Source organism: Pempheris klunzingeri, chromosome 2 (assembly GCF_042242105.1).
Source record: "Pempheris klunzingeri isolate RE-2024b chromosome 2, fPemKlu1.hap1, whole genome shotgun sequence".
In the NCBI taxonomy this organism is placed as follows: Eukaryota; Metazoa; Chordata; class Actinopteri; order Acropomatiformes; family Pempheridae; genus Pempheris; species Pempheris klunzingeri.
The window spans coordinates 3119854-3146104 of NC_092013.1; the positions used below are offsets into that span (position 1 = coordinate 3119854).

Sequence of the window (26251 nt, forward strand, 5' to 3'; positions counted from 1 at the left end):
TTGTTATTGTCAGAAAACACACTTGCATGCGCCAACAGATGGAAACATATAATGATGTTTATCTAATTGCTGCTAAAGGGATACAGCAGGTCTGTGTTAGAGGTTGTTGTTTCTGGTAATGATCTGAATTATTAATATGTATGTTGCACACATGAAGATATGGGCCTCAGTCTCAGGATCTGAATCGTGGAACGCACACACACAAACATGTATGTTTAAGTATAAATGTTTACACGGTGCACCTTGTTTTTAACATCAAAGCCTGGTTAAACAGGTTAATCCCACTGTTTTAAGGAAGAGCGCAGCAGGTCTTTGCCCGCTAATCTGGTTTCCAATAACGTTAAGTCTCATAATCTCATGAGCTGTAGCCTTTTGTAATCCACTCTATGGGTTTAACTCAAGCTCTGTGTTACCTTTTTGGCATTTTGCCTCCTTGCCTGAGGTTGGAGGGTGCATGTGGAAGGTGCTCGCTGCGCAGTAACTCCGTCAGTCCAACAACCCAAAGCAGAGAAGCACAATATAGATCGTTGTGTCACGTTAAAGTTTGAGGATGAATATGAAATTAACAAACAACTAGAATTACCGCCTCCGAAAACCAGTCGAGTGTCAGTTTACATCCGTTTCTGTCCTGAACCAAGATTAGTGTCACAGATTCACTATCCGACCTAATGTCAATGAATCAATCAATTTATTTATATAGCGCCAATTTATAACAAGTGTTATCTCAGGACACTTTTCCGTAAAGAGCAGGTTAAGACCAAACTCTTTAAATAAGAGAGAGACCAAACGATTCAGGAATTCAAAATGATGGATTCAAGAATCCCCACATGAGCAGCAACAGAATCCTCGGAAAGGCTCAAGGCTTTCTGCTTAATGTGAAACATGGTCACAGTTTCCCTTCTACTCCTGAAGAACCCAAAAAAAATGTTCTTGCAGAACATTACGGTGGTGCAGGTGCAGTTGACGTTTCACCTTTTGGATATAAAATGTCATCTCTTCATAATTTTATCCTTTTAGACATTTGTGTGAAATGTTGTCATAATTAGCGTATGAATTCTTGAGTTATGGCTAAAAAATGTTTATGTTTGGTGACAGTAACTTTTGACCTCTGACCACCAAAATCACATCAGTTCATCCTTTAATCCAAGCGGACGTTTGTGCCAGTTTCGAGGAGATTCCTGCAAGGCGGTCTAGAGATATCTACAAGAACTCGGACAACGTGGAAGCATAATGCCTGCGGCCACAGCTGCCGTCGCGGCAGAGGTGTGAAAACGTTTGTGTTGGCATAAACAGATACTCACTCACTTCACAGATTCAGCTCGAATCATTTAACAGCTTGTGCAACAGCCTCTTGTATGTTGCAGTTGGGAAGCTGTGCACAGTTTAAACCAGTGAATGTGCTGCTTTCAAATATCAACAACATACAGACACCATAAACGTGTTTGTATATTTTTTTACTTTTTCACTTTGCAGATTATTTAGGATTTCTTTATTACTGAGTTGCAGCATTTGGATATATATTTTTCATATGACAAAACATGCATATATTTATTATTGTTATTTACAATTCACAGTCATCAGTGGCAGAGCAGTCAGCAGCCTGTGTGTTCGGTCTAAGCCGGCCCGACTTTGGAGACTTCAGTCACCGACGACTGTGAGGAGTCTTCGTCCTCGCCTCCTCCCATCCCCAGCATCTTCATCATGCATGAACGGAACTGGAAGACATCAGGGGGGAAAATAGTTAGAAATAAGCCTTAAAATACTGTTGTTTTTGTTAAAGAGATAAATCACCTGCTGCTTTTTATCGTATTCACGTGTGATGCTTTAAGAAGACAGTTTCAGTTACATTTGTGTGGTTTATGGATTATAAATCACACACCTCATAATAGGAACTTGCATAAACTGTGCTTCTTGAGTGCAACATGAACTTAACATGACAGGACGCCAACAGACCTGTTTATTGAGCAGAACATAGATGAGTGGGTTGTAGACGGTGGACGACTTGGAAAAGACGGATGGTATGGAGGCAAATCTAAGGTCGAACGGCTGCCCGCGGTTATTCACCACCCAAAGAGCGAAGGAGGTGTAAGGCAGCCAGCACACCAGGAAGCCCATCACCATGACCACCACCATCCTGGTCACCTCCCTCTCCGCCTTCTGGGTGGAGGCGGACTCAGCTTGGGCCTTCGCTGCCTGTTGAGGCGATTTAGGTCAAAGATTTGTTATGAATTCAAATTTCCGTTTAATTGACTGGGAAATTAGTCAAATGGAACATCCCTATTTATCACACTTTAATTATGACAAGACAAGACAAGATAACAGAACAGAACAACCCCTAATTCTTATTCTGTGTTTGTTTTCCTAACTTTGTCTCACCATTTTCAGCACAATGAGGAGCTGAGCGTAGCAGAAGACGATGGTGGCGAAGGGGACGGCGAAGCAGAAGCAGAAGAGGAACATCACGTAGGATTCATTGTTGTATTTGTTGTTTGTGGTGTACCAGTCTGGACCACAGGAGCACTGCAGACCTTCTGGGATATACCTGCACAGATAACACAAGAGCAGTGTAAGCCATGCCAGATAAGATGTATGTGTGTAGGCTTCTCTCTGCTGCTTACCTGCTCCATCCGACAAGAGGAGGGACCGAGGCGATCAGGGCGAACACCCAGGTGAATACACAGCAAGCTATAGCGTGGTCGGGCTTGAAAACAAAGTTACCGAGTGGCTTGCAGATGACCAGCCATCTTTCAAAGGCTATCACAGCGAGAGACCACAGGCTGACCATTCCTGGAAAGATAAAGAGTCGAATTATAAACATTTAAACCTTAAGTATCATAATTTTAAGTATCTGTGTTTGTCTTACCGCCAAGCGTTGCCATAAAACCCTCAATCTTGCATGCCAGCGGTCCAAAGATGAAATATCTGGATGCAAAGGAGCAGCAGGCAGTGAAGGAGCCCACGCAGGACACAAGAAGGTTTGCGACGGCCAAGTTGACCAGGATGTAGTTGAGGTGGGACCGGAGCTTCTTGTATTGCATAGTGCATACAATTGTAAGTAAATTGATGGTACTGCCTATAGTAAAAATAAAAAACATGTACATGGCCATTGCATAGTAGGTGCCTGAGCTCGCTAGGTGGTCCTGGGGGATCAGGAAGGGGCTGAGAGCCGTGATGTTGTCTGTTTCCAGAGGGATGGGGATCCAGAAATCCTCTGGCAGCTCTGCGACACGAGCGTGCTTCATGTTGCCCAAGAAGTATCAAAATTTGCTTCTCATGTGACAGTCAGTCACTCCTGCGGGTGCACTTGTCTTCAACAGTCCACCACAGAGGCCCGGGAGTACATTTATAAGGCTTTCTGACATAACATCTAATTAACTGAATGATTGAATAAGTAATTGCTTGAGTGAATCAAACTTTCATCAAGAGGATTCGAATACCGCAGGATGTCTGTAAACATGCAGCACAGTGGAGTGAAAACCAGGCCAGAGGACAACACAAGACTTCCGGACATCATTATCCTGGTCATATCCTGCTCTTATATCATCACTCAGACGCTGTTTTACATTAAAAGCAATGATACACACACACAAATTCTGGATAAATAAACACGTGTCTACTCATATCTAAACATTTTAGTTGGGTTGAGTCTTTCAGGGCCCAAGCTGCTTCAGTTGGATCCAATCTGCATGGAAGGGCATCCTTTTGGAATCAGATAATCCAGTCATCAGCGCTATTACGACTGCTAATCGGGTTCAATCTGTCCTTGGGTAACTTGCTTTCTGTTAGTATTAGCGTGGATGATCTCTGCCTTCGTTATCGTATCAGGATCAAGACAAGATTACCCCGTGTTGAGCGCTGGTCTCGGCACAAAGCAGAGCATTTCCAACTTTTTTTTTTTTTTTTCCACATCAGAAACAGAATGATTGTAGGGCATTCACGTCTTTGAGGTCAGCTTTGAACTTCAGGTTCACAGGTTGAAACGAGGAAGACTCTCTGAGCAGTCTGCGCTTCCTGTAAAGGATCATTGGCATCATTGCCTGAAGGCCAATGTGTGCCAAATATCTGAACCTGACAGGTAATGCAACAAGGAGACAGTTGTTATGCAGTAACAGAGCTGAGAAATAGACCTGTAAATCACAATTAGGTTGATCGATTTGTTTCAGTGTGTGTATTGTACTTGGTATTATTGATGGTTATTTCATTTAACTTTTTTATATTCATGTAATTTGAAGCATCATCATGTGTGTGTGTGTGTGTGTGTGTGTGTGTGTGTGTGTGTTGATAAGAGATTGTGAGCAGAACCTCATGGTGGAAAACAACAAGTGTCTTATCAGTGCTCTTCACCATCATTACTGCTGCTGGTGTTTTCGTAGGATGTCATGGAGGCACAAGTGCTGACCAGCGAGTCGGGTCACAAAAGGTCACTGTGCTGCATTCAGGCCGAAATAGCTCAGTTGGGAGAGCGTTAGACTGAAGATCTAAAGGTCCCTGGTTCGATCCCGGGTTTCGGCAGGATGAGATCCTCATATATATTTGTTATATAGAGGAAGAATAAATCATCACTGACACCATGAAAGCAAAATAAAACTATCATCCCAAACTAAACAGCCAAATAAATATAATCTAATGCTGGTGGGGAACAAAATGTTGAGAAATTACAGGTTATCACAATTAAAGGCTTTTTAGGAAAGCTCTTACTGTGACTATAAAAATCTCAGATTATTGATATTCATATATATAATATATATATTTTGTAAATTTCCCCTCCGTGGGACTAATAAAGGAATATCTTATCTTGTCTGTAGAATAGCTTTCTATAGAGTTATTGCACCTAAACAGTATCAGTTATAGTTAAATTCTGATTTTACATCCTCGGTCGTCTTGTTTGCTTTCTTTCGTGACAAACACCCTTTTTTTTTTGGCACAACCGTGCACAAGAAAATGTTCTTTAGAGGAGGCTGACACACTGATCTGCTGTGGTGTTCATAGGCCTGCTCAAAAACCTCCACCTCCTGCTGCCATAATCCTTGATCCATGTCACTTGAGGGACTTTTTACATCATGATCTCTTTAGGCTTTCAAAGTTCAGTTCTCCGGCCGCTTCCTAAGGCTCTTACCGTGTGTAAACCATTACCGGCAGCTCAGAGCGCCGTGCAAGGTCACGGTGTTTGTCTGAGCTCCTGTTTAACACATGCACGTCCTCGATTCAAATCCTAGTCGCTCCGGCATTAGCAGACAGGTGAACTTGTTACTGCAAATTAAAGCAAATGACTGGTGACTTAAACCACCAATTCTTTTAAAAAGCTAAAAAGAAAAAAGCATCCAATCAATCTGTGGCATTAACAGTAGATGTAAATATGTTTAAGTTTTTTATATACAGCTTCAACTTGTGCAGCGTTTCTGGGAATTTTTCATCCATTTATCCAATCACTGTCTTAATGACGCGTCTAATTATTCTCCAATCTGTTTCCAGAGTAAATCCCTCTCCCTCAGCGCACACGAGAGGCACACTGACACGGTTCCTCTAAACTAGTTTGGCTTTTTTTTTTCTGCTTTTCCTGATTAAAATCCTTAAATTAAAAAAAACCCTTAGAGCAAAACTATACCCCGAAACGAATGGTATCAGTTAACAAAGAGGGATAAGTTACGGTTCTCAGCTGCTTTTTGTGGAAAGGCCTCATTTTGACTGTGTCACATTCCAGTGATGTCTTCTTAAACTTTATTTATAGATTTTACCAATACTTTGATACCAAAACATTGCAACAACAGTGCTAATTCAGACATTAGTGGTCGTTATGAACGGAAACAAGATAAAGAAACTTAAGTACAGATACTGGACTATAGGAAAAATAGGTCAAACTAAATAGACAATCAATAAATCATAAAACATCCATCTAGATTTAAAGTCCTGGCTTAGTGGATCTTGTTCAGTCTAACAGGAGACCCAGTGAATCTCGACCTCTTTGCCGTGAGAGGGAGCTCAGTCTGTCTGCACTAAATAAAAATGGCCGCCTTAAGTGAAAGAGCAGTATAGACGTATAGATCAGTCCAGCCTCTAAGAGGATATTTAATATTTAGTGATGGTTAATTTAATACCGACCGAGGCTGAAGAGAAAACACAGAAACTAACTTAAAGCCTGAACAACAAGGAGGTTCATCATTTTATGTAAGTGAGAGAAAAATCTAATGACTGAGCTTCTATAGTTTGTTCCTTGTTCCTTTTTCTGTTGTTTATGCTGAAGCTTAATTCTGCCGGTGAAATAATAAAGAATAAATAAAGATAAGATAAGATGTTCCCTTAATTTACAATGTCCCAGCAGACAGGAGGAGATATGTAATATAATAGAAACATTATAATAAACAAAGGGGGAATAAAAAAAAGAAGGGATATTAGAACGTATTGTGAAGTGAGGTAAAAAGATGAATGTTGCACAGTTTGTGAGCATTAAAGTGCCGTTATGATCAGTTTAGGTGCAGTTTGGTCCGCTGGGAGCAGAGCTGGTGGTAAAGTCTGACATCTGATGGGAGGAAGGAGGAGGAGTCTGCATGGGGTGGGCGTAAACATATCAACAACGACAAGAAGAGATCTTTATCTATTTAAATTTTTAAAAGTCCTTTACATAGAAATAACCCTCTGGAAATCTGATCTACTCACATTTTTGATGGTTGAGTGTGACTTTGGTGTGGATGGTTTATTTCCTGTAACCAGAACATTTTCAATAAACTTCAGTACGTTTACTCTGTGACTTGCAGATGGAAATATAACACAATCATTAATAAAACATGCAAATGATGGGAGCCAAACTCTTCCTCTTCCTCCTTACTGCTTGTCTTATGGCGCCCTAAAAATAAAATGTATTATTATCTTGCCCTGTCTCTGTTGCTGCTGTAATATGTAATTTTCCCCCTATGGCGGATCAATAAAGTCCATCTAATCTAATCTAATCTAATCATGGTTTCATTGTAATCTGCAGATTAAACATAAAAGGAAAACTAACCGGGCAGCGTGGTGGTGCTGTGGTTAGCACTGTTGCCTCACAGCAAGAAGGTCCGGGGTTCAAATCCCGGTTTGAACTCGGGGTCTTTCTGTGTGGAGTTTGCATGTTCTCCGGCTTCCTCCCACAATCCAAAGCAACTCTAGATTGCCTGTAGGTGTGAGTGTGAGAGTGAGTGGTTGTCTGTCTGTCTGTCTGTATGTGGCCCTGGGATTGGCTCCAGCTCCCCCCGCGACCCCTGACGGATAAATGGTATAGAACATGAGATGGATGGAAAACTAACCGTTGCAAGTGTGTCATCTAATGGACAAACAGTGTATTACAAAACAGGACAGAAGTATTTGTGCTGTATGTTCATTTGATTGGCTAGAATTATATATATATATATACATTTTTACATTTCTGATTGAGCTAATGAATGATAATATTCTGATATGTTTTTTGTATCAATAGTGTCTCTTTGGTTCAGCTACTAGGAAATAAAATCCACAGTGTATAACCAGGATAATATTAGAGTTAGAAATAGTTAAAAATCAAAGCCAATGATATACTTTATTTTTTTCCTTTCTCAACGATGCTCAAGGTAAATTCCACTGCAGGTTAAGAGTAACCACTAAATAAAGATAAAAAATAAAACAACAACAGTAATGAGAACAATAAAATTAAAAAAAGAAGAAGAAATGTGTGTTTTGTGCAGCATCAAGTGATTTGAACTCATTCTTAGTTATGTGGATGTTAGATCCTCTAAAATCACTGGAGGCAAAGCAGCAGGTACTTCCAGTTTTAAAAGAAACTGGAGTATATATATATATAGATATATAATATTTTGTGAAACAGACTGATATTTCAGTTTGATCGTAAAGTGGCTGAACCCAGGACGTCCCATCACTGAAACACAGCTTTTGTTGGGGCTTTTTTTTGGTTTGCTTTTCCTTTTATCGCCTTATTTATTTCTCATTTATTACCCACCATCATGACGGACTGTGATCACCCTGCACATGCACTGTTTGCCTGAAAGTCACACACCTGGTATATTACATATTCTATATATACATATTCTAACCTGTACGTATTTTCAACAATAAGCATTAACTTTTATTTATTTCAATCTGTGCAATAGACACTGTTTGGGTGCAGCAACTGTTATCATGGCAGTTTTTATACACACATTTTACAACATATTCTATTTTTGTATGCACACTTGTGAGTGAGCTGCATGTGTGTAAGTATATAATGTATTAAATAATAAGATAAGATAAGATATTTATTTATTGATCCCTCAGTGGGGAAACTTTGCTGTTACAGCAGCTCAAAGGGACAGACAAAAAAAAATAAAAGCACACAGTTAAGAATTAGAAAAATTAAATAGCAGAATATAATAGAATTAGAAAAATTAAATAGCAGAATATAATAGAATTAGAAAAATTAAATAGCATAATATAATATAATATATACAGTGGTAAAATATATCTTTAACAGCAACAACACAGAGAGAAATAGTCCATAATCATTACATGGTAGCTAATTTGCACTGTTTTTCACTCAAAACACCTCATCCATACTGTACATTTATGTCTGTGCAACTAATTTTTCACGTGCAATAATTATTTATTTATTTTTCATTTCACCTTACTCAACAACCTTATCAATATGCTGCACATCGTGCGTGTTTACATAGTGTAAATATTTATTATCATTACAATATATATCTTTCTACTATTGCTTATTTTTCCTATTTGCTGCTGTAACATGTCCATCTCATCTCATCTCTAAAAGGCAATGACAATAAAGGAATCTTGACTCTTGGCTTTTGTCTCATTTCACTAAATAAATAAAGATATTTAAAAAAAATAAATAAATAAATCTATTTCCACAAACCAAACAAGATTCAGGGGGATCAATAACCTCCCCAAACATCACCACTGCATGCATGCACGCTCCCAGCTTTGTCTCGTGTGTGCAGTGCAGCAGACGCAGACGCACACGCACCCTGCTGCACTGCACCGGTTCGTCCAGTGGGTGGCGCACTGGCGGAGGGGGTGTGGGCGTGGCAACTTTTTAATATGTGTGAGCGCTAAATCTGTACAAAAAAATCGCGCTTGTGCACTATTATTGTGCATGTGTGGACGCATCTAAGTAGGTTCAAGGCGGAATAAAATCCGCATCGCCCGCTGTATTAAAATAAAAGCGGTCCAGACCCGGACGACGCCATCTTTACTAAGGGACAATAAGCCCAGTGCTATAACACAACTTGCTGTAATTTGCTGTAACTCGTGATATGTCCACTTAATATTCCCCATTTTATATTCCAAGTGTCCGCTGAAGCACCTCGCTGCACACACCGCCCTTCTCCTGTCCTCAGCAGCCAAATATCCCAAACTGTGTGTGTGTCTCTGTGTGAAACGGTTAGCGAGCGGGTCCCCGCCGCCATGTTTACTTTGGGTGACGCCGACTCTCTTCCATTTTCCTCCGCGTCTGGTTGTCAAGAAGATGGCAGCTTCCAGGCAGGCATGAGAGGAAATACTTCTTCACAAATCGAATGAATTTGGATTATTGCCGCACGATAAGACCTCTTACCCGTGTTTTTGCGATTACTGCATCGAAATATGTAAGTAAGGTTTTGAAATTCGAGCGCCTTTTTTCGGTTTGTTATGTTTTGTTGTGGCAGACCGTCCGGCCATTTTTCTTGTGGGAGCTGTAGAAGGAGGCCGAGTAGCGAAAAGATGGCTGCTTCCAGAGACGGCATGAAACACAATAACACTCCGTTTGTGCGGTTTCACTCAGTTTAGCTGCGCGTTAGGAGCGGTGTTGCAACCACGTTTGTCTCAGGTACAACATGCATGTCAAGATAACACGAAATTACATTGCATTTAATTGAAAAAACCGGCGACGCTTTGACAGATGCTAACGCTGTTAGCCGTTAGCAGCTAGCCGCTATTGCTAACGGAGTACAGCTAACGTTTGAATCCATTTGAGCACCACGATTACGCGTGAATTTTAACTATATTTCACAAAATCATTCGTTGGGAGTTGGGGCACGTTGGTATCACGCTGCTGTGGCTGTTAAAGGGGGCTTCAGGTGTATTTCTAACGTGATTAAAAACGATAAAGCGGTTGCAGTGGAAGCTAAGCTTGCTAGCTACAATATGGCGACTCCCAGAGAAGCATGAAAATAGCCGACTCTTGCTGAATGTTTTAACTGTGGATGTGCACTGTGTCGCAGCTACGCATTGCTCTGCTTCGCTGGACCGCTATTCATTTATTGAATTTGATTTCATTTCGGCGTTTTCTCTCTGCCGGCGTTGTCGGCTAAGCTATCATGTATTTTTCTTTTTCATTCGCTTCCGCCATTTTTCAGACTGGCAGCTGCGTTAGCGGGGGTTTGTTTGGTTACAAGATGGCTGCTTCCATGGATTGAATTCAATGGTTAGACACAACTTAAGTGTTGGGGAAGAGTACTTGTGGGGCCAGTTGTTGCTCGAAAGCTCCAACGCCGATGTGGTTTTGACTGAATGAGTTCACGAACCAAAGCTAGCTGCTAACTTTTAAGCTCTCCGGCTTCTGTGGCCGCACAGTTTTAGAAGTTGGCTACAGATGCTGCTGTTGAGCTTCTGCTGTGTTTAACGGGGAGAGAGGAGGGTGGGTAGAAACATCACGATTGCTTCAGCTGTTGAGACACATGCTCTTTTTATTATTATTATTATTATTATTATTGTTATTCCCCCTGACAGCAGTTATGTCTGCCCCTGGCTCCGCGGTGTCTGGGACCACGGCGGCGGTTCTGCAGCCGCGGTGGAAGCGGGTCCTCGGATGGTCCGGTCCTGTCCCCCGGCCCAGACATGGACACAGAGCTGTGGCCATAAAGGAGCTGATGGTCGTCTTCGGCGGTGGAAACGAAGGAATTGTGGATGAATTGCATGTATACAACACCGGTGAGAGCAACTTTGCATGTGTAACTTCACCGGTTTCTTTGTTTTTTCTTTTCTTTTCTTTTTTTTTTGCACTTTGCACAAACCAACCTGCAGCCCACGAGTCCAAAAAAAGCTGCCCTTTGTTTTTTAACTTTTTATTTCTAAAGATTTGATTCGTGAGGTGCAGAACTAAGTAGGTGCAGGCCGCAGCAGGCCGAGCTGAGCCGGGTCTGGTCACGTTTGGCCCCCTCTGCTGGAGGAAACGCGTCAGTGGACGTTAAAAAAGGCGGGCTAAAATAAAATGGATGATGCTGGTTGGTTTAAGCACATCCTCTGGCCTAATTCCCTGCACATAAACCAATAAGGACAGACAAATTCAGCAGATGTGGTCTGTGTGCGCCCCTATCATCACATGCAAAGATTACTTTACGCTGTGATATTGATAAGAGTTGTTTTGGAGGTTGTGTTAGTTTGTAATTCTCAGCCTTGTTTATGTCATAACGCAAACTTCCTTTTTCTAACGTGCATGGTTTGGTATTAGTGAGCATCAATCAGTTAATTCGCTGTCTTCTTTTTTTTTTTATTTCCAGCAACAAACCAGTGGTTTATCCCAGCGGTCCGTGGTGATATCCCCCCTGGCTGTGCCGCCTATGGTTTTGTCTGCGATGGCACCAGATTGCTGGTGTTCGGTGGGATGGTGGAGTACGGAAAGTACAGCAACGATCTCTATGAGCTACAGGTAATCTGTCTGCGGAAAGTAGCCTGCGTTTTTATATACAACATACACACTGTGAAGGTGGAAACATGTTTGATTTTATCTAAATAATCTAGGTTAATTCCAAATCTGACTTTTCCAGATATTTACAGTTATTGTAGCTAATCTAAGGATTTATGGGGATTAACACAAACAAATGTCTTGCGCGCAGGCTGCTGATATTATAAGATACTTTTGACTACTTTGCATGTTAATTTGAGTGCGCCCCAATCAGTTCAGCTACATGCGGAGGTAGTAAGACTCTGAACGCAGTTAAATGAAATCATGAGTGCAGAGCGCGAGGTGTGCTGCACAGTTGCAGGGTCGCCTCTGAGTCTGTTCGTTCTGACCGAGCTCTTGAGATAATTAAATTAGCTGCTTAGTGCAGTACGACGGCTTTACTCCGTCCCCGTCTCACATGTACAACTGTGAGAAGAATAATCAATTCTTGTGATTCTGTCCTGACTGATCCAGAATTGATTTACAGAAACTTTGTATTCATAATTCAGAGGATGAACAAGTTCCAGCTAGCGACTAAATGGTTAACTACTCGGCTGCTGCCTTCAGAAACTACAGTGAAACCACAGGCACGGGGTGATGCACTTAGTGATGGGCTGCGATGCTAATCGGCACTCGTCGTCATTGTTATTAATTTAACCAATCCTCTGTGTGCACTATAGCCCAGCATACGTCTTCATTTTCCTTCTTACCTACACTGGAAGGAAGTTAAAGTTCTCAATATGCTCCGTTGTTGGTTATGATACATAAAGTAGGTGCAACCAGACAGTCTAGAAGATTGAATTAGACAAATAACAACAACTGGATAAATTAATTTAAGATCAGACTAGGGAATGAGGTCAACTTGTGACATGTTTGTTACAGCTTCTGCTTTGACCTAATCAATCAATAAGCCAATGCGTTGTTTTGACCACGGTTTCTGTTACAGGCCAGTCGATGGGAATGGAAAAAGCTGAAAGCGAAAAACCCGAAGAACGGCCCCCCTCCTTGTCCTCGTCTTGGCCACAGTTTTTCCCTGGTTGGCAACAAATGCTACCTGTTTGGTGGATTAGCCAACGACAGCGAGGACCCAAAAAACAACATTCCCAGGTACGGGATGTGATTATGGCACGACTGCCTGAGATTGTTCTTCTACCAGCGGCATCAGTGTAACCCACGCCATCTGTGTGCTTCATTCTCAGATACCTGAATGATCTGTACACACTTGAGCTTCGTGCTGGTTCCAGCGTGGTTGGATGGGATATTCCGATCACATATGGGGTCCTGCCTCCTCCACGTGAGAGCCACACGGCTGTGGTATACACGGAAAAAACAAGCAGGAAATCTCGCCTGATAATCTATGGAGGGATGAGCGGCTGTCGTCTTGGAGACCTGTGGACACTTGATATTGGTGAGTTTGTTGAAGCGCAAGTGGAACAATCACAGCACTAAAATTTTAAATGCTCCACCGGTGCCACTCGGAGACAGTGTTTGACAACGTTTGACAATGATCGTGTGTGAATTTGCCTCGTCTGTGGTGCATTAATTTACCTGTTTGCAACGTCTTAATGCTCCTTATTGTCTCCAGATACCCTGACATGGAACAAACCATCAGTAAGCGGGACGGCACCGCTCCCCAGAAGTCTTCACTCTGCCACCACCATCACAAACAAGTGAGAGAACTGCTGCGCCTAAGCAGTAACATGACGAATGATGTTTTTAATTATGCTTAAAGTCTCAGTAGAACAGACTGTGCTTAGTGGCAGCACCTCACTGTGATTGAATTTTTCTCGACGTGCAGGATGTATGTTTTTGGAGGATGGGTTCCTTTGGTAATGGATGATGTCAAAGTGGCCACACACGAGAAGGAGTGGAAGTGCACAAACACTCTTGCCTGCCTAAACCTCGGTTTGTTTAACTCTATTTATTACTCCTAATTCCACTTAGAAGAAGTCTGAGTAAAACATCAGGAGAGTTTAACGCTGATGTTTATTTTTGTACCATCTGGTTTTTTTTTGTTTTGTCTGCAGACTCCATGTGCTGGGAGACAGTGTTGATGGATACACTGGAAGACAACATCCCCAGGGCCCGTGCTGGCCACTGCGCTGTGGCCATCAATTCCAGACTCTATGTTTGGAGTGGCCGTGATGGTTATCGTAAAGCTTGGAACAACCAAGTCTGTTGTAAAGACCTCTGGTACCTGGAAACAGGTAGGTGTGCAGTAGCGTAATTAGTCGCTCTACTTGTCAAAAAGTGCCAAGTTGTCAACTGTCTTGTGCTCCACCTCCACAGAACGGCCACACGCTCCTGCAAGGGTGCAGTTAGTCCGTGCCAACACAAACTCTCTGGAGGTGAGCTGGGGCGCCGTCTCAACTGCCGACACCTACTTGTTGCAGCTGCAGAAATATGACATCCCTGCAACTCCAGCTGCAGCCTCGCCAGCCATGAGTGCAACCCCCTCGCAGCCTCTGAACTCTCCAAAGAGCCCTGCGCCGGCTGCTGCAGCACCCTCAGCCCAGAGCCTACCACAGACAGGTATTGCACCACTGAACAATGATTCCTCTTTTCCACCTCTTCCATGTCCTTTGTTTTCACCATACCAGGAAGTTCAGTGACCACAAAACCACTGAACATAAAAGTCTAATCATCGGTTCCCTTATTTTTAACAGCTGTTTTGAAGGTTGCAGCTCAACAGGCTGCCACAGGCACATCTGTTGTCACAGTCCGCCCCAGCCAGCCTGGGAAATCCCCTGTCACTATGACATCTCTTCCTCCAGGTCTTCGGATGGTAGTGCCTGCCCAGACCACCCAAGGATCGGTAGGGACAATGTTGCGCTACATTTTCTCTTAAGATTTGAAGTATGTCAGATTAGCAGCTGTTTTTCAACGATTGTTTACTTTTTCTGTTTTCAGCCAATTGGCAGTAGCCCTCAGATGAGTGGCATGGCAGCTTTAGCAGCAGCAGCTGCAGCAACACAGAAGATCCCTCCCTCCTCTGCTGGCACTGTCCTCAATGTTCCTGCAGGTGCCACCATTCTCAAAACAGTGGCCGTGTCCCCTGGAACAACCACAGTGAAAATGGCTTCTCCAGTGATGGTACAGATCTCGCTACACGTTGTTATCTGAAACGTTTGGTGAATTCTGTCAGGTGCAGTTCAGTTGTTAAAATAATGTTGTACTTGTAGGTCAGTAACCCGGCCACCCGTATGCTGAAAACTGCTGCAGCCCAGGTGGGCACAGCAACTGCGTCCTCTCCGACCACCACCAGACCCATCATCACTGTGCACAAGTCTGGTGCTGTCACGGTGGCCCAGCAGGCCCAGGTGGTAACCACTGTGGTGGGAGGAGTCACCAAGACTATCACCCTGGTCAAGAGTCCCCTCACCATGGGCAGCAGTGGCACTCTGGTAAGAAAACAGGACTGTGTGGAAAGTCTTTACCACAATGTAATTCTGACACTGAGAGTTTCCTCTTGGGGCTCTCACACGCATGACGTAAATCACGGGTTCTGTAAATAGCTGTCACACACTTGGTATATGTGTGTGTTTTGTCTTCTGTCTTGTCACAAGACAGAAACAAAATGCACTGAGCTTGAACCAGTGGGGGAGGGATTAAAGGTTGGCCTACAGTGACCAGTGGAGAACTCTACTGAGCAAACAGGGAGCATGATGTTAGTGATCTGCATGACTGTCGGTCAGTTAGGGCTGGAATGATTCATGGACCCACCAGTGTGGTGGTCCACCTTCCCATTGTGCTGTCCGATGTTTTCTGGTGACTCATGAACTTGAGTCTCTCTCCTATGTTGGCAGATCTCCAACCTTGGCAAGATGATGTCTGTTGTACAAACCAAGCCAGTGCAGACATCAGCTGTCACAGGCCAGGCTTCCACTAACCCTCTCACACAGATCATACAGGTCAGCTATCTGCATGAGTGCAGGAAAAAAACAGGAGGTAGTTTAACCCTCCTGAGACAGGCATCAGATGCCTTTTTCCCAAATGGTTTACATTACGTGTCTCATCTCTCCCCAGACGAAGGGTCCCCTCCCAGCCGGCACCATCCTGAAGCTGGTGACCTCCGCAGATGGCAAGCCCACAACCATCATCACCACTTCCCAGGCAGGAGGCACAGGAAACAAGCCCACAATCCTCAACATCAGCGGCGTCTCTCCTACCACCACTAAGCAGGGCACCACCATCATTAAGACCATCCCCATGTCGGCCATCATGACCCAGCCTGGAGCTACAGGTCTAAACAATTACACATCACCACAGCTAGACTTATGGCTGAGATCATCACTACCAAAACAAAAGTGACGTTTAAACAAAACCTCATCCAAACAAAATCTTGCTCAAATGATTTTCTGTGTGGAATTTCCAAATGAGTGGCGATAATTTGCTTTTCCTGCAATGGCTTAAACATTTTGGAAATTAGTCTGGATGAATACAAACCCTGAGACTTTGTATTAGTAGTGTAGTGTGTCTTGGTAACTGGATGAAAACTGACGTGCTTTCGTCTTTACAGGTGTGACGAGCAGTGCGGGCATGAAGACGCCCATCACAATCCTTACCACAAAGGTGATGACCACTGGAACTCCTGGTAAAATCATCACTGCTGTGCCCAAACTTGCCACTGCAGCCGGCCAACAGGGACTGACACAGGTAATCCGACTCCGTTTTACTCTCCACAGATCGCATCTTTGTTGTGCTGCCCCGTTTATTGTGACACTCATCCTGACTTATGTGTCTTTTAGGTGGTTTTGAAGGGTGCTCCTGGGCAACCAGGGACTATTTTGCGCACTGTGCCCATGAGCACGGTGGGTGGCGTTCGACTTGTTACACCAGTGACAGTGTCTGCTGTCAAGCCTGCTGTCACCACCCTGGTTGTTAAAGGGACCACTGGTACGTTGTTTTCAAGTATCTATTGAGAAATGGCATTCGTATGTTATCACAGATTTTGTACTTTGTCAAATGGTACTCTGGTACTTTTTTTGTTTTTCCTGTTTTTAATGCCACTTCTCTTCCCTCCAGGTGTCACCACTCTTGGGACAGTCACCGGCACAGTCTCCACTAGCCTGGCAGGGGGCGCGGGGGACAGCTCCAACGCCTCTCTGGTTACCCCCATCACCACACTGGGAACCATTGCTACCCTGTCCAGCCAGGTCATCAGCCCGTCTGCCATAACTGTGTCAGCTGCTCAGACCAGCCTGACCTCTGCCTCCACACTGCCCTCCTCTACCATCACAGTGCAGGTAAAACCCTGCAGACTGTTATACTTATCATTTTAGTCTGTTGGACATTAAATCATGGCAGCAGTGAGTACTATACACTTTGAATTACTACATTACAACCTAAGAAAAGAACATAAGTGTTGGATAGTAGGTTACGGCCTTTTTCTGTAACTACTGCTGCTAGAAAACATGAGGGTAAGAGAATAAAAGGTTAAAATGTGCTTGTATGCCGTGAAGATAGCTGAGATTGCTTTACTCTCCTCTGCCCAGAACCAGCCCACCCAGGTGACTCTAATCACAACCCCCAGTGGTGTAGAAGCTCAGCCAGTGCAGGATCTACCAGTGTCCATCCTGGCTTCGCCGACCTCTGAGCAGCCCAGCTCCACTGAGGCTGGAGCGGCAGGAGAGGGCTCTGGCACCGTCACCCTGGTCTGCTCTAACCCGCCCTGCGAGACCCACGAGACGGGAACCACCAACACAGCCACCACCTCCTCTGCCACCATCGGGAAAGGACAGGTCTGCTCTAACCCGCCCTGCGAGACCCACGAGACCGGCACCACCAACACAGCCACCACTTCTTCTGCCGCCATCGGAGCAGGACAGGTCTGCTCTAACCCGCCCTGCGAGACCCACGAAACGGGCACCACCAACACAGCTACAACCGCATCCTCAAACATGTCGGCGCCGCGTGTGTGCTCCAACCCGCCGTGCGAAACCCACGAAACTGGGACAACCAACACAGCTACCACGGCATCGGCCAACATGGGAGGAGTCCAGCAGATGTGCTCCAACCCGCCGTGTGAAACCCACGTCACAGGCACCACCAACACAGCCACCCAGTCGTCATCCAACATGAACGCCGGACAGACGGGCACCGTTCAGAGGGTTTGCTCCAACCCGCCGTGTGAAACGCACGAGACGGGGACCACCAACACCCCCTCCACAGCCACCTCCAACATGGGAGGCGACCAGACCAGCACAGCGACAGGCCAGGTCCAGGGGGTTTGCTCCAACCCGCCCTGTGAAACACACGAGACCGGCACCACCAACACAGCCACCACTGCCACCTGTAGCATGGAAACGGGCGAAGGTACAAACACACGTGCTGTAGCTGTGTGATACATTTATTATTAACAACATATTTAACTGAGTCTGAGCTAAAACCTCCCCTTTTAATCAGTCTGGTCATTTTAATGTCTGTTATCTCATAACTTGCATAATAGTTTCAACCCAGAAGTGCTGATTTGGATGAAACTACTGGTGTGAAGTCAAATTTTAAATTGTGTTTTTGTATCTTTCAGCAGCCCAGCAGACAGAAGAGGGGGCAGAAGGTACCAGCAGTACAGATGTGGCCCCCACAACTGCAGCAACTAGCATGGTTACCACCACCCAGGGCAGGGCCATCACTACTGTCACTCAGTCGACGCCAGCCCCCGGACCCTCTGTCCCTGTAAGAGATGCACTAATTTACTGTCTGGAAATGACGTAACCACTGCTGAGGAGTGGTAGTGTCTGCTGTCTTAAGGCAGCTTGTCTGATTCTGATGGCATTACGTAAGAGAAACTTGTCACCAGTGTGACCAATCTGTGCTTCATCTTTGCTTCTCTCCAGTCGATCTCATCGATCACAGAGGGTGTGAGCACTGCTGCCAGCTCCACAGAGGAGCCGATGCAAACTGATGAGACGCCATCGGCAGAAGCTGCACCTGCAGAGGAGGGCGCCGCCGCCGCTATGGAGACACAAGCAGAGGTAAAGACGGGATCGTGTCTCTCACAGCCAGCGTTTGCTTTACATTTTTTTAAAGCGTTTACATGTGACATGTGTTTTTGTGCTTCCAGGGAGAAGCAGCCGCAGCAACAGCCTTGAATCTGCCCTCGGAGCTCATGTCTGGGGGTCAGGGCGCCACGCTCATGGTGACGGGGCTGTCGGACGAGGAGCTGGCTGTGACCGCAGCAGCAGAGGCTGCCGCTCAGGCTGCAGCCACTGAAGAGGCCCAGGCCCTCGCCATCCAGGCTGTCCTCCAAGCAGCTCAGCAGGCCGTTATGAGTGAGTTCAACCACAAATGTCTCAAACGTAGTCAGATTTCTCACTTGGTTTTGTTTGAGTTTGAACATCAATGTTAGAGATGGACGTTTAAATCTATTTGGATCCACATTAGCCACCTCCGAGGTAGCAACTACACTCCTGGGGTCATTATAATGTAAAACAAATAAGTAATTAAAACTCAAAGGGAACAAGAAAAAACAATGACTCAACAATAAATACAGTAACAACAATGGCAGCAAGTTGCCGCATTATATCTAAATCATTAATGAAACATTTGCTCACAGAGTTGTTTGTTTGAATTGTTATATTTTCTGTTTGCAGATGAGAACGAATCCACCGGAGAGAGCCAGCAACCCACCAGTATCCCCATCATGTTGACCCAGCACGAGCTCGCAGCGCTGGTCCAGCAGCAGCAGCAGCTGCAGGAGGCCCAGGCGGCTGCACAGCAGGCCACCGTGGACACGAACCTGCCCACCGAGGGCCTCGCCCCCGCCGACAGCCTCAACGACCCCTCTGTCGAGAGCAACGGCCACAACGAGATGGCCGCCGCGGTCACCAGTGCTGTGGCGTCGCTGCTGCCACGCACCACCGCAGAGAGTAAGACCTCTTTTCTTTTTGTGTTGGTAGTTTCTTTGCATCTATTTTTGCACGGGAGATTGACCTTTGTGTGTCGTTCCACCACACAGCACTCGCTCCGTCAAGCACATTTGCACCCTCCGTATCAGTGGCAAGTCCAGCCAAGCTGCAAGCAGCAGCCGCTCTAGCGGAAGTCGCCAACGGCATCGAGGGAGAGGTTAGTCACCGTAGTGTTACTCAGCATCTGGCCAGTCCAGCTGGGTCACAGGGAGAAGGCTAATGTGACTGCTTTGTTTTATTTCCTTACAGAAGCAAAGCCCTCAGCCAACCCCCGTGAAGCCGGTGGTAAAGAAGGAGAACCAGTGGTTTGACGTTGGAATAGTTAAGGTGACAAATATGGTCGTCACCCACTTCTACGTGCCAGCAGATGATCCTCACGGAGATGTAAGTGTCCCAGGAGGCTCTCTTCATGCTTACATGAGTGGTGTGTTGGTCTCTACTGTGTGTGTCTAATGGGGGTTTTTGTTTGGTAGGATGACTCTGGCAATGTGCCAGACTACAGCCAGATGAAGAAAATGGAGCTGCAGCCTGGAACAGCTTACAAGTTCCGTGTTGCTGGAATCAACGCTTGTGGTCGTGGAGCTTTCTCAGAGATATCTGCTTTCAAGACCTGCCTACCAGGCTTCCCAGGGGCACCTTGCGCCATCAAAATCAGCAAGGTAAACACACCATTAACGCCCTTTCCCCTCGTCGTCTCCTGATTTAGTTGAGGATTTCACATACCAGTGTGTAAAACATGGCGATGACACCAGATGCTCTCTCTCTCTGTCTGCAGAGCCCAGACGGCGCCCACCTGACCTGGGAGCCACCCTCGGTGACGTCAGGGAAGATCATCGAGTACTCCGTGTACCTGGCCATCCAGAGCAGCCAGACGGCCGAAGCCAAGGCCTCCACCCCGGCTCAGCTTGCCTTCATGCGCGTGTACTGTGGGCCCAACCCCTCCTGCTTGGTGCAGTCGGCCAGCCTCTCCAACGCCCACATCGACTACACCACCAAGCCCGCCATCATCTTCCGCATCGCCGCCCGCAATGAGAAGGGCTACGGTCCTGCCACCCAAGTTCGATGGCTACAAGGTGACCACATAGATTCCCAAACCGATGCTCGAGCAAGAGAACAATTCATGTGTGGATCCAGAGAGATATTTTAACCGTTTGTCTGCTTTGTAGAATCTGGCAAAGATGCCGCCTCTGCGAAACCGGCCCCTAAAAGACCAGGCACCTCTCCTGATACGTAAGTACAGAGTCCATCTCCATCGCAGCGCACACGGGCTGCACATTAACATGGAACACTGAATAAATGAATAAAACATGGCATTACTTATTCTGGTTTTGTGTGTGTGCTCTTGCAGTAAGGCTACTGGTCCAAAGAAAGCAAGGACGGACCAGTGAGGTTTCGCCCAGAGACCCCCCCCCCCCCTCCTCCTCCCAGTCTTTTGTCCTTTTTTCCACTCGCTGTCCTTTTATCAGGAAGACTGACCTTCACCCCTCCTCCACCTCTTCATCCTCATCCTAATCTCATCCTCCACCCTCAAGTCTCAGATCAAGACGGCAATGGAGGCAGAACAACCATATGAAGCCGAGATGAAAGTCGATCTGAGAGATGTTTCTGTAGATAAAAACCCTACTTCCTCCTCGTTCTGTTGGTCGTACTATTTTTAGAGCAACACAAACTTAGAAGCACATTTTCTTTTTCAGTCACATCCCCTTCCATCGTTTTAACATCTATTTTTGGCTTGTTTCAGTAGTTGAGCAGTATAGAGAAGCATTTACATCCTTCACAAACTGGGAGCCAGCCTGAGCGCAATGTTACCTATTTTTTTTTTTTTTTTGTCTTTTGTTTTGTGAATCCTGGGGGGATGTAGAGAGAGACTACATGAAATGTTGTACAGTGTTGAAAAAGGCTGTGGAGGCATTAGTTTAGATGAGAGGAAAAAAAATCGGTATGGAAACAAATAAAGCACTTGTCCTCAACGAAAGAGGACATCATTTTTTTTTTTTTCCTTTCTTTTTTTGGTTTTTTTTGCTCAAAAACAAATTTGCTCCAACGAGAACCAAGTCTATAGTCATCGTGCTGGACTCCAGTCTCCTGGTAATGTCATCACTGTGCGCTTTTTACCCCAAGATGAGGACTGGTGGCCGACGCTTCAGAGTGGACAAAAAAAACAGAACGACAAAAGGAAGAGATTTGTAGAGAACGAACGACAGACTTTGCTAAGACTAAGACTTGCAGCACACACACAAAAAAAAAAATCTTGCAAAATCTTCCCAAAAAATTAGCAAGCAATGACGCAGAAGATCTTTTGTGTAGTTTATTTTTGTATTTTTTAAGCTTTTTTTTTTTTTTTTTTTTCTGTTCTGTTCTGTTTTTTCCTTCCTCCTCCTGTGTGTATGTGTATGTTGTGTGCATTTTTAAAAACATCACTTTTTTTAACTGTTCATCCCCATAGTTTGTGTTGGTGGGCAGATTGGGTGGCTGTGTTGAGGTTGCCACTATATTTTTAAAAAAAAAACAAAAAAATCTTCATTCAGTTGGTTGTATGTTCTTGTTGTTAACAGACGGTGGTGAAAGAGAGAAAGACTTTTGTATTTGTTCCAAGTAGAACCGCAGAGGTTATAGGACTGAAGGGAACTTTGAAGTGGACCCAGGGAGAGGAGAGTTTTTACTTTGTTTACTACTCAATGCTTGTGTTGCTTTGTTTGCCAAACATGGAATATCACGGGGTATGAGGAGAAGTAACACCAGATCTTTTCATCGCCCCACCCCAAACCCAAACCCCCCCCCCCTCATATCCCAATCAGTTGTCCTACACTTTTTATGCTCATGAATGTGGTGTCTCACCTCTTCTTTCATTTTTTTTAGAATGGCAAATTATATTATTAGACATATTTTCCCTATCCTATTGATGTATGTGAATCCATTTAATAAATTTTAATTTTTTTCCTTCCACGGCTCTGTATTTCAGACTACAGATGGTGTGCAAGCTAACTGTGACGTGTAAACCCGTATGTCTTTTTGAATGGGGATGTCTTGGGAAGAAAGCTTACATAGCCGGAGTGTACTCGCCTGTAAATTAGTTCGTTCATAGAGCAAGAATAAAACAAACAAAAAAAAAACAACAAAAAAACATCTTGGCCTTTTTATATAATTACCTGTAACAAACAGTTTTTACATGTTGGTCATCTCTTGATTGCCTTTTGTGTCTTTACTTATAAAAGAAACAAATATATATATATATAAATATATATAGTCTCCCTGATTGCCCTAATTTGCTTCTGTCAAGCTGATTCACTGTAGGAGTCTGAATCACTGCTAGTTCATTACAATACAAACCTGTACAGGGAGGAGGTTTCTGACTGGACATGAGTGTATATCTACTTTGTAAGGGCCGATTCAGTTGTGATGGTAACTGCCAGGAAGATCAGAGCCGAGGGTTCCCGCCCGCCGCCTTTTCTCCGGCCGGCGCCTCGGTCTCCGTTTTGTGGTTTTTTCTCCTGATTTTTTTTTTTTTTTGTTTGTTTGTTTTGTTTTTTTTTTCTTTCTTTCTAGAAATGAACTTTCTCTTCATATGCATTCATAATTTTTGTGCGTGTCAGTGTGTCTGTTGAACAAAACTAGACATGCATGCAAAAAGCAGTGTATTTTAGTAGTGATGCCTTAAGTTAGACCATAAGCTGAAGGTTCTCAAAAAAAGAAAAAACATTTAATGAGTTTGTTCCTCTCTCCATGTGGTATACAATTGTGTCCTTTCCTTCCACAGTACCTTTGCTGGGTCACTATTTTTGCACCCTCGTTAGATAGGTCATCATCAGCAGTGCCGAGGTCTCTCTGAACTTTCCCTCCCACACTGGGACGAGCGCTGCCTTCAGCACTCACAGGTGTTGCGAGTTTCTCTCGGCTGTTTGCAGGTTATCTGGAAATGTCCTGTATTTTCCAATGTGTGTTTTTTGTACTGTAGGGAGTAATGTATCTTTTATCATCAAAAAATAAACATGTTAAACATAGAGAGAGATTTCTGCGTCTTTTCTTCTCTTTTCTCAACTGCAAAAGATGCAAAGCTGCTGAGTCACCTGCCGTAAGCCGCTCCGAGCTGCCCTCAGGAACGGCTCCTCCACGTCCACGTCCTCTTTGGCGCTTCCCTCGAAGTACTCGGCTCCCGTTTCCTCACACCACTGAAGGGCCCGTCTGCTGGACACCTGCCGGGGAAGAGGAGGATTTACCGGCCGTGACGTTTGACGAAGCACAAACACGACGGACGACGACGGCAAGAAACTAAAACAGCCAAAAGAAATTAAAGACTATATACAAGTAATCAGTTTATTTTCCGATTCAGGGTGTAGTAAATAATATCTTTTTATTTATTCTTATTATTCAGTTTATTCCCAAAACAAATCAATTAAAATCTAAATATAATCGCATACAACATGATAGAAATATGTCAAACGGGACAAGAAGAAGGGCTCAGACTGTATTCATGAATTACACTCCTCACTAAAAGTAGATATTCAGCTTTCAGGTGAAATTTCAGGATGAACCTAAAATGCATTCTAACCTTTCCAGGTGAACTTAATGTGACCTTCTCTAAACCTTTGAATGCACATGTCCAACTGTTCAGTGTCTCAGTACTTTCTGCACCAGCTGCTGTTTTCTAACAAGAAGCTTAACAGCAACATTCACAACAGGTTTGATCCATGAATCCACCAATACATTTCCTGCTTCAGTTAGAATTGGTATTTAAACAGTCCTCCTCATCCTGCTGTTCACATTCTGACATCATGAGACCAAGACGACACCTAACAGTTGATCAGCAGCACCTCAACACTGGAGGCTTCAAACAGGAAGTCCTCAGACGGAGGTGTTCACTGAGCTTAGAGGGTCACAGAGTGTCATCAGGAGGTTGGAACAGTGATACAGAGACTGGAAGAGTCACAGAAAGGAGAGGAGTGGACGTCCTTTGGCCACGTCCCAATTTATTGAGACACTGACATGTTTTGTTGTGGTATACCTACCACTGTTGGTAGATTTTCTTCAAATAAACTGTTTAAGATGAATAAAATCACCATTGCATGCTTCTACTTAAATGCCCTACTTTCATGATATAATATCGCTGTAGCATTCACTTTTTACATTTTCCATAAATTTCACCTGAAAGCTGAATATCCCTAACTTTTAGTGAGTAGTGTATAATTCACAGTCTGATTTAAGTAACATCAGATTTATCTTATCCACGTCCGCCCTTCTCTTTGACACCCACGTGTTCTTCACTGACCTCCCGGTTGCTCAGGTCCGTCTTGTTGCCCAGTACGATGAAGGGGAAGTCGGAGGGGTCCCGGGGCTCGGCCTGGACCAGGAACTCCTTCCTCCACTCGTCCAGGGCGGAGAAACTGGCTCTGGAGGTGACGTCGAACACCAGCATGCAGCAGTGGGCTCCTCTGTAGAGGGGGGTGCCCAGAGACTGGAACCGCTCTGTGCCCGCCGTGTCCCACATCTGAGGGGGGGTGAGGAGGAGGAGGAGGAGGAGGTGTTTATGATCCACATTTCATTTCACTCTGTTGTTTTATCCTTCTTTTATTACACTAAAAAACAGATCATACAGTTTCTATTATATTGTGTGAAGATGGTTTGTGATTTCAGATGGAAATATTGTACTTTTGGCTCATTTATCTGATTAATAAAACAAAACACGATCAACTAATAAATTATGATGAATTATTATCATAAATATCATATATTATATAAAACTATTAAATTGAGAAGACATAGTGAGTACTTTTACTTCAAGTATATTTTGATGGTCATACTTTTGTACTTTGGCTTAAGTACAATTTTTATTCAGGACTTTTGCTTGTACCAAATTAAATTAAATTAGTACTTTTACTGCCTATTTTTGTCTTGTTTTTTATTCTTTTAATTGTTTTTGCTTACGTCCTTTGGTTTTATTCTCATTTTAACAATCTTGTCTGGTTTTATTTTGTTTTGTAAAGCATTCTGTATTATTATTATTACAATTATTATCATTGTTATTATTATTATTATTATAATAATTATTATAATTATCATAATCATTATTATTATTATTATCATCATCATTATTATTATCATCATTATTATTATTGTTATCATCATCATCATCATTACTATAATATATCTATATATATAGATAGAGAGAGAGAGAGAGAGAGAGATAGATAGATAGATAGAGAGATAGATAGATAGATAGATAGATAGATAGATAGATAGATAGATATAGATAGATATATCTATATCTATCAGGACTCACCTGCAGGATCACCGTGTCTCCGTCTATGTTGACCGTCTTACAGAGGAAGTCTGTCCCCATGGTGGGTCTGTACATGTTGGTGAAGCGGTGATTCACGTACCTGTTCATGAACGAGGATTTCCCCACCCTGAGTAAACACACACACACACACACACACACACACACACACACATATATATATATATAGAACAGGTACAGGATCTACAGAACAGGTTTAAATCAGAGGAAATGAAAGTGAAACACGGAGCAGAAAACCGAAACTTTAAACAAAACAGACTTCAGAATAGAGAGATAAAAAAGTGATGGTTGATTTTACCCAGACTTTCCTATCAGGATTATTTTCAGGGTCACCGGACTTGTTGCTCCGCTCATGTTCACCTGTTCAGGTGTCCAGCTGCTGCCGCCTTC

General features: G+C 44.0%; 3 protein-coding genes and 1 non-coding gene across 5 annotated transcripts; 2 read left to right on the forward strand and 2 right to left on the reverse strand.

Annotated features, from left to right (window-relative positions):
* Positions 1–1613: 1613 nt before the first annotated feature.
* On the reverse strand, positions 1614–11251 carry LOC139214697 (blue-sensitive opsin-like). 2 transcript variants are annotated; one of them, XM_070845618.1, is made up of 6 exons: positions 11234–11251; positions 2864–3218; positions 2619–2787; positions 2377–2542; positions 1954–2193; positions 1614–1715 (listed from the first exon to the last, which is right to left on the reverse strand). In XM_070845618.1, the coding sequence occupies exons 2-6, from the start codon at positions 3105–3107 to the stop codon at positions 1614–1616; spliced, it is 921 nt and encodes a 306-aa protein (XP_070701719.1). In that variant the 5' UTR covers positions 3108–3218; positions 11234–11251. The 2 variants fall into 2 exon arrangements, with proteins under 2 accessions (XP_070701719.1, XP_070701712.1); XM_070845611.1 differs by lacking the exon at positions 11234–11251 and having other exon boundaries at positions 2864–3242.
* trnaf-gaa (transfer RNA phenylalanine (anticodon GAA)) lies at positions 4440–4512 on the forward strand. The gene has a single exon. It is a non-coding gene; the product is annotated as a tRNA-Phe (tRNA).
* On the forward strand, positions 9495–23567 carry hcfc1a (host cell factor C1a). Its single transcript, XM_070845589.1, has 28 exons — positions 9495–9602; positions 10726–10926; positions 11496–11644; positions 12606–12766; positions 12859–13067; positions 13245–13329; positions 13458–13564; positions 13687–13866; positions 13949–14191; positions 14326–14474; positions 14570–14752; positions 14842–15063; positions 15466–15570; positions 15686–15902; positions 16179–16315; positions 16408–16555; positions 16685–16905; positions 17155–17974; positions 18186–18334; positions 18496–18633; positions 18723–18930; positions 19252–19527; positions 19617–19723; positions 19816–19950; positions 20040–20225; positions 20342–20639; positions 20733–20796; positions 20915–23567. The coding sequence occupies exons 2-28, from the start codon at positions 10731–10733 to the stop codon at positions 20952–20954; spliced, it is 5133 nt and encodes a 1710-aa protein (XP_070701690.1). The 5' UTR covers positions 9495–9602; positions 10726–10730; the 3' UTR covers positions 20955–23567.
* On the reverse strand, positions 23245–26215 carry LOC139214710 (ras-related protein rab7). The gene is made up of 5 exons (XM_070845629.1): positions 26160–26215; positions 25844–25970; positions 24833–25051; positions 23634–23759; positions 23245–23515 (listed from the first exon to the last, which is right to left on the reverse strand). The coding sequence occupies exons 1-5, from the start codon at positions 26213–26215 to the stop codon at positions 23429–23431; spliced, it is 615 nt and encodes a 204-aa protein (XP_070701730.1). The 3' UTR covers positions 23245–23428.
* Positions 26216–26251: the final 36 nt, after the last annotated feature.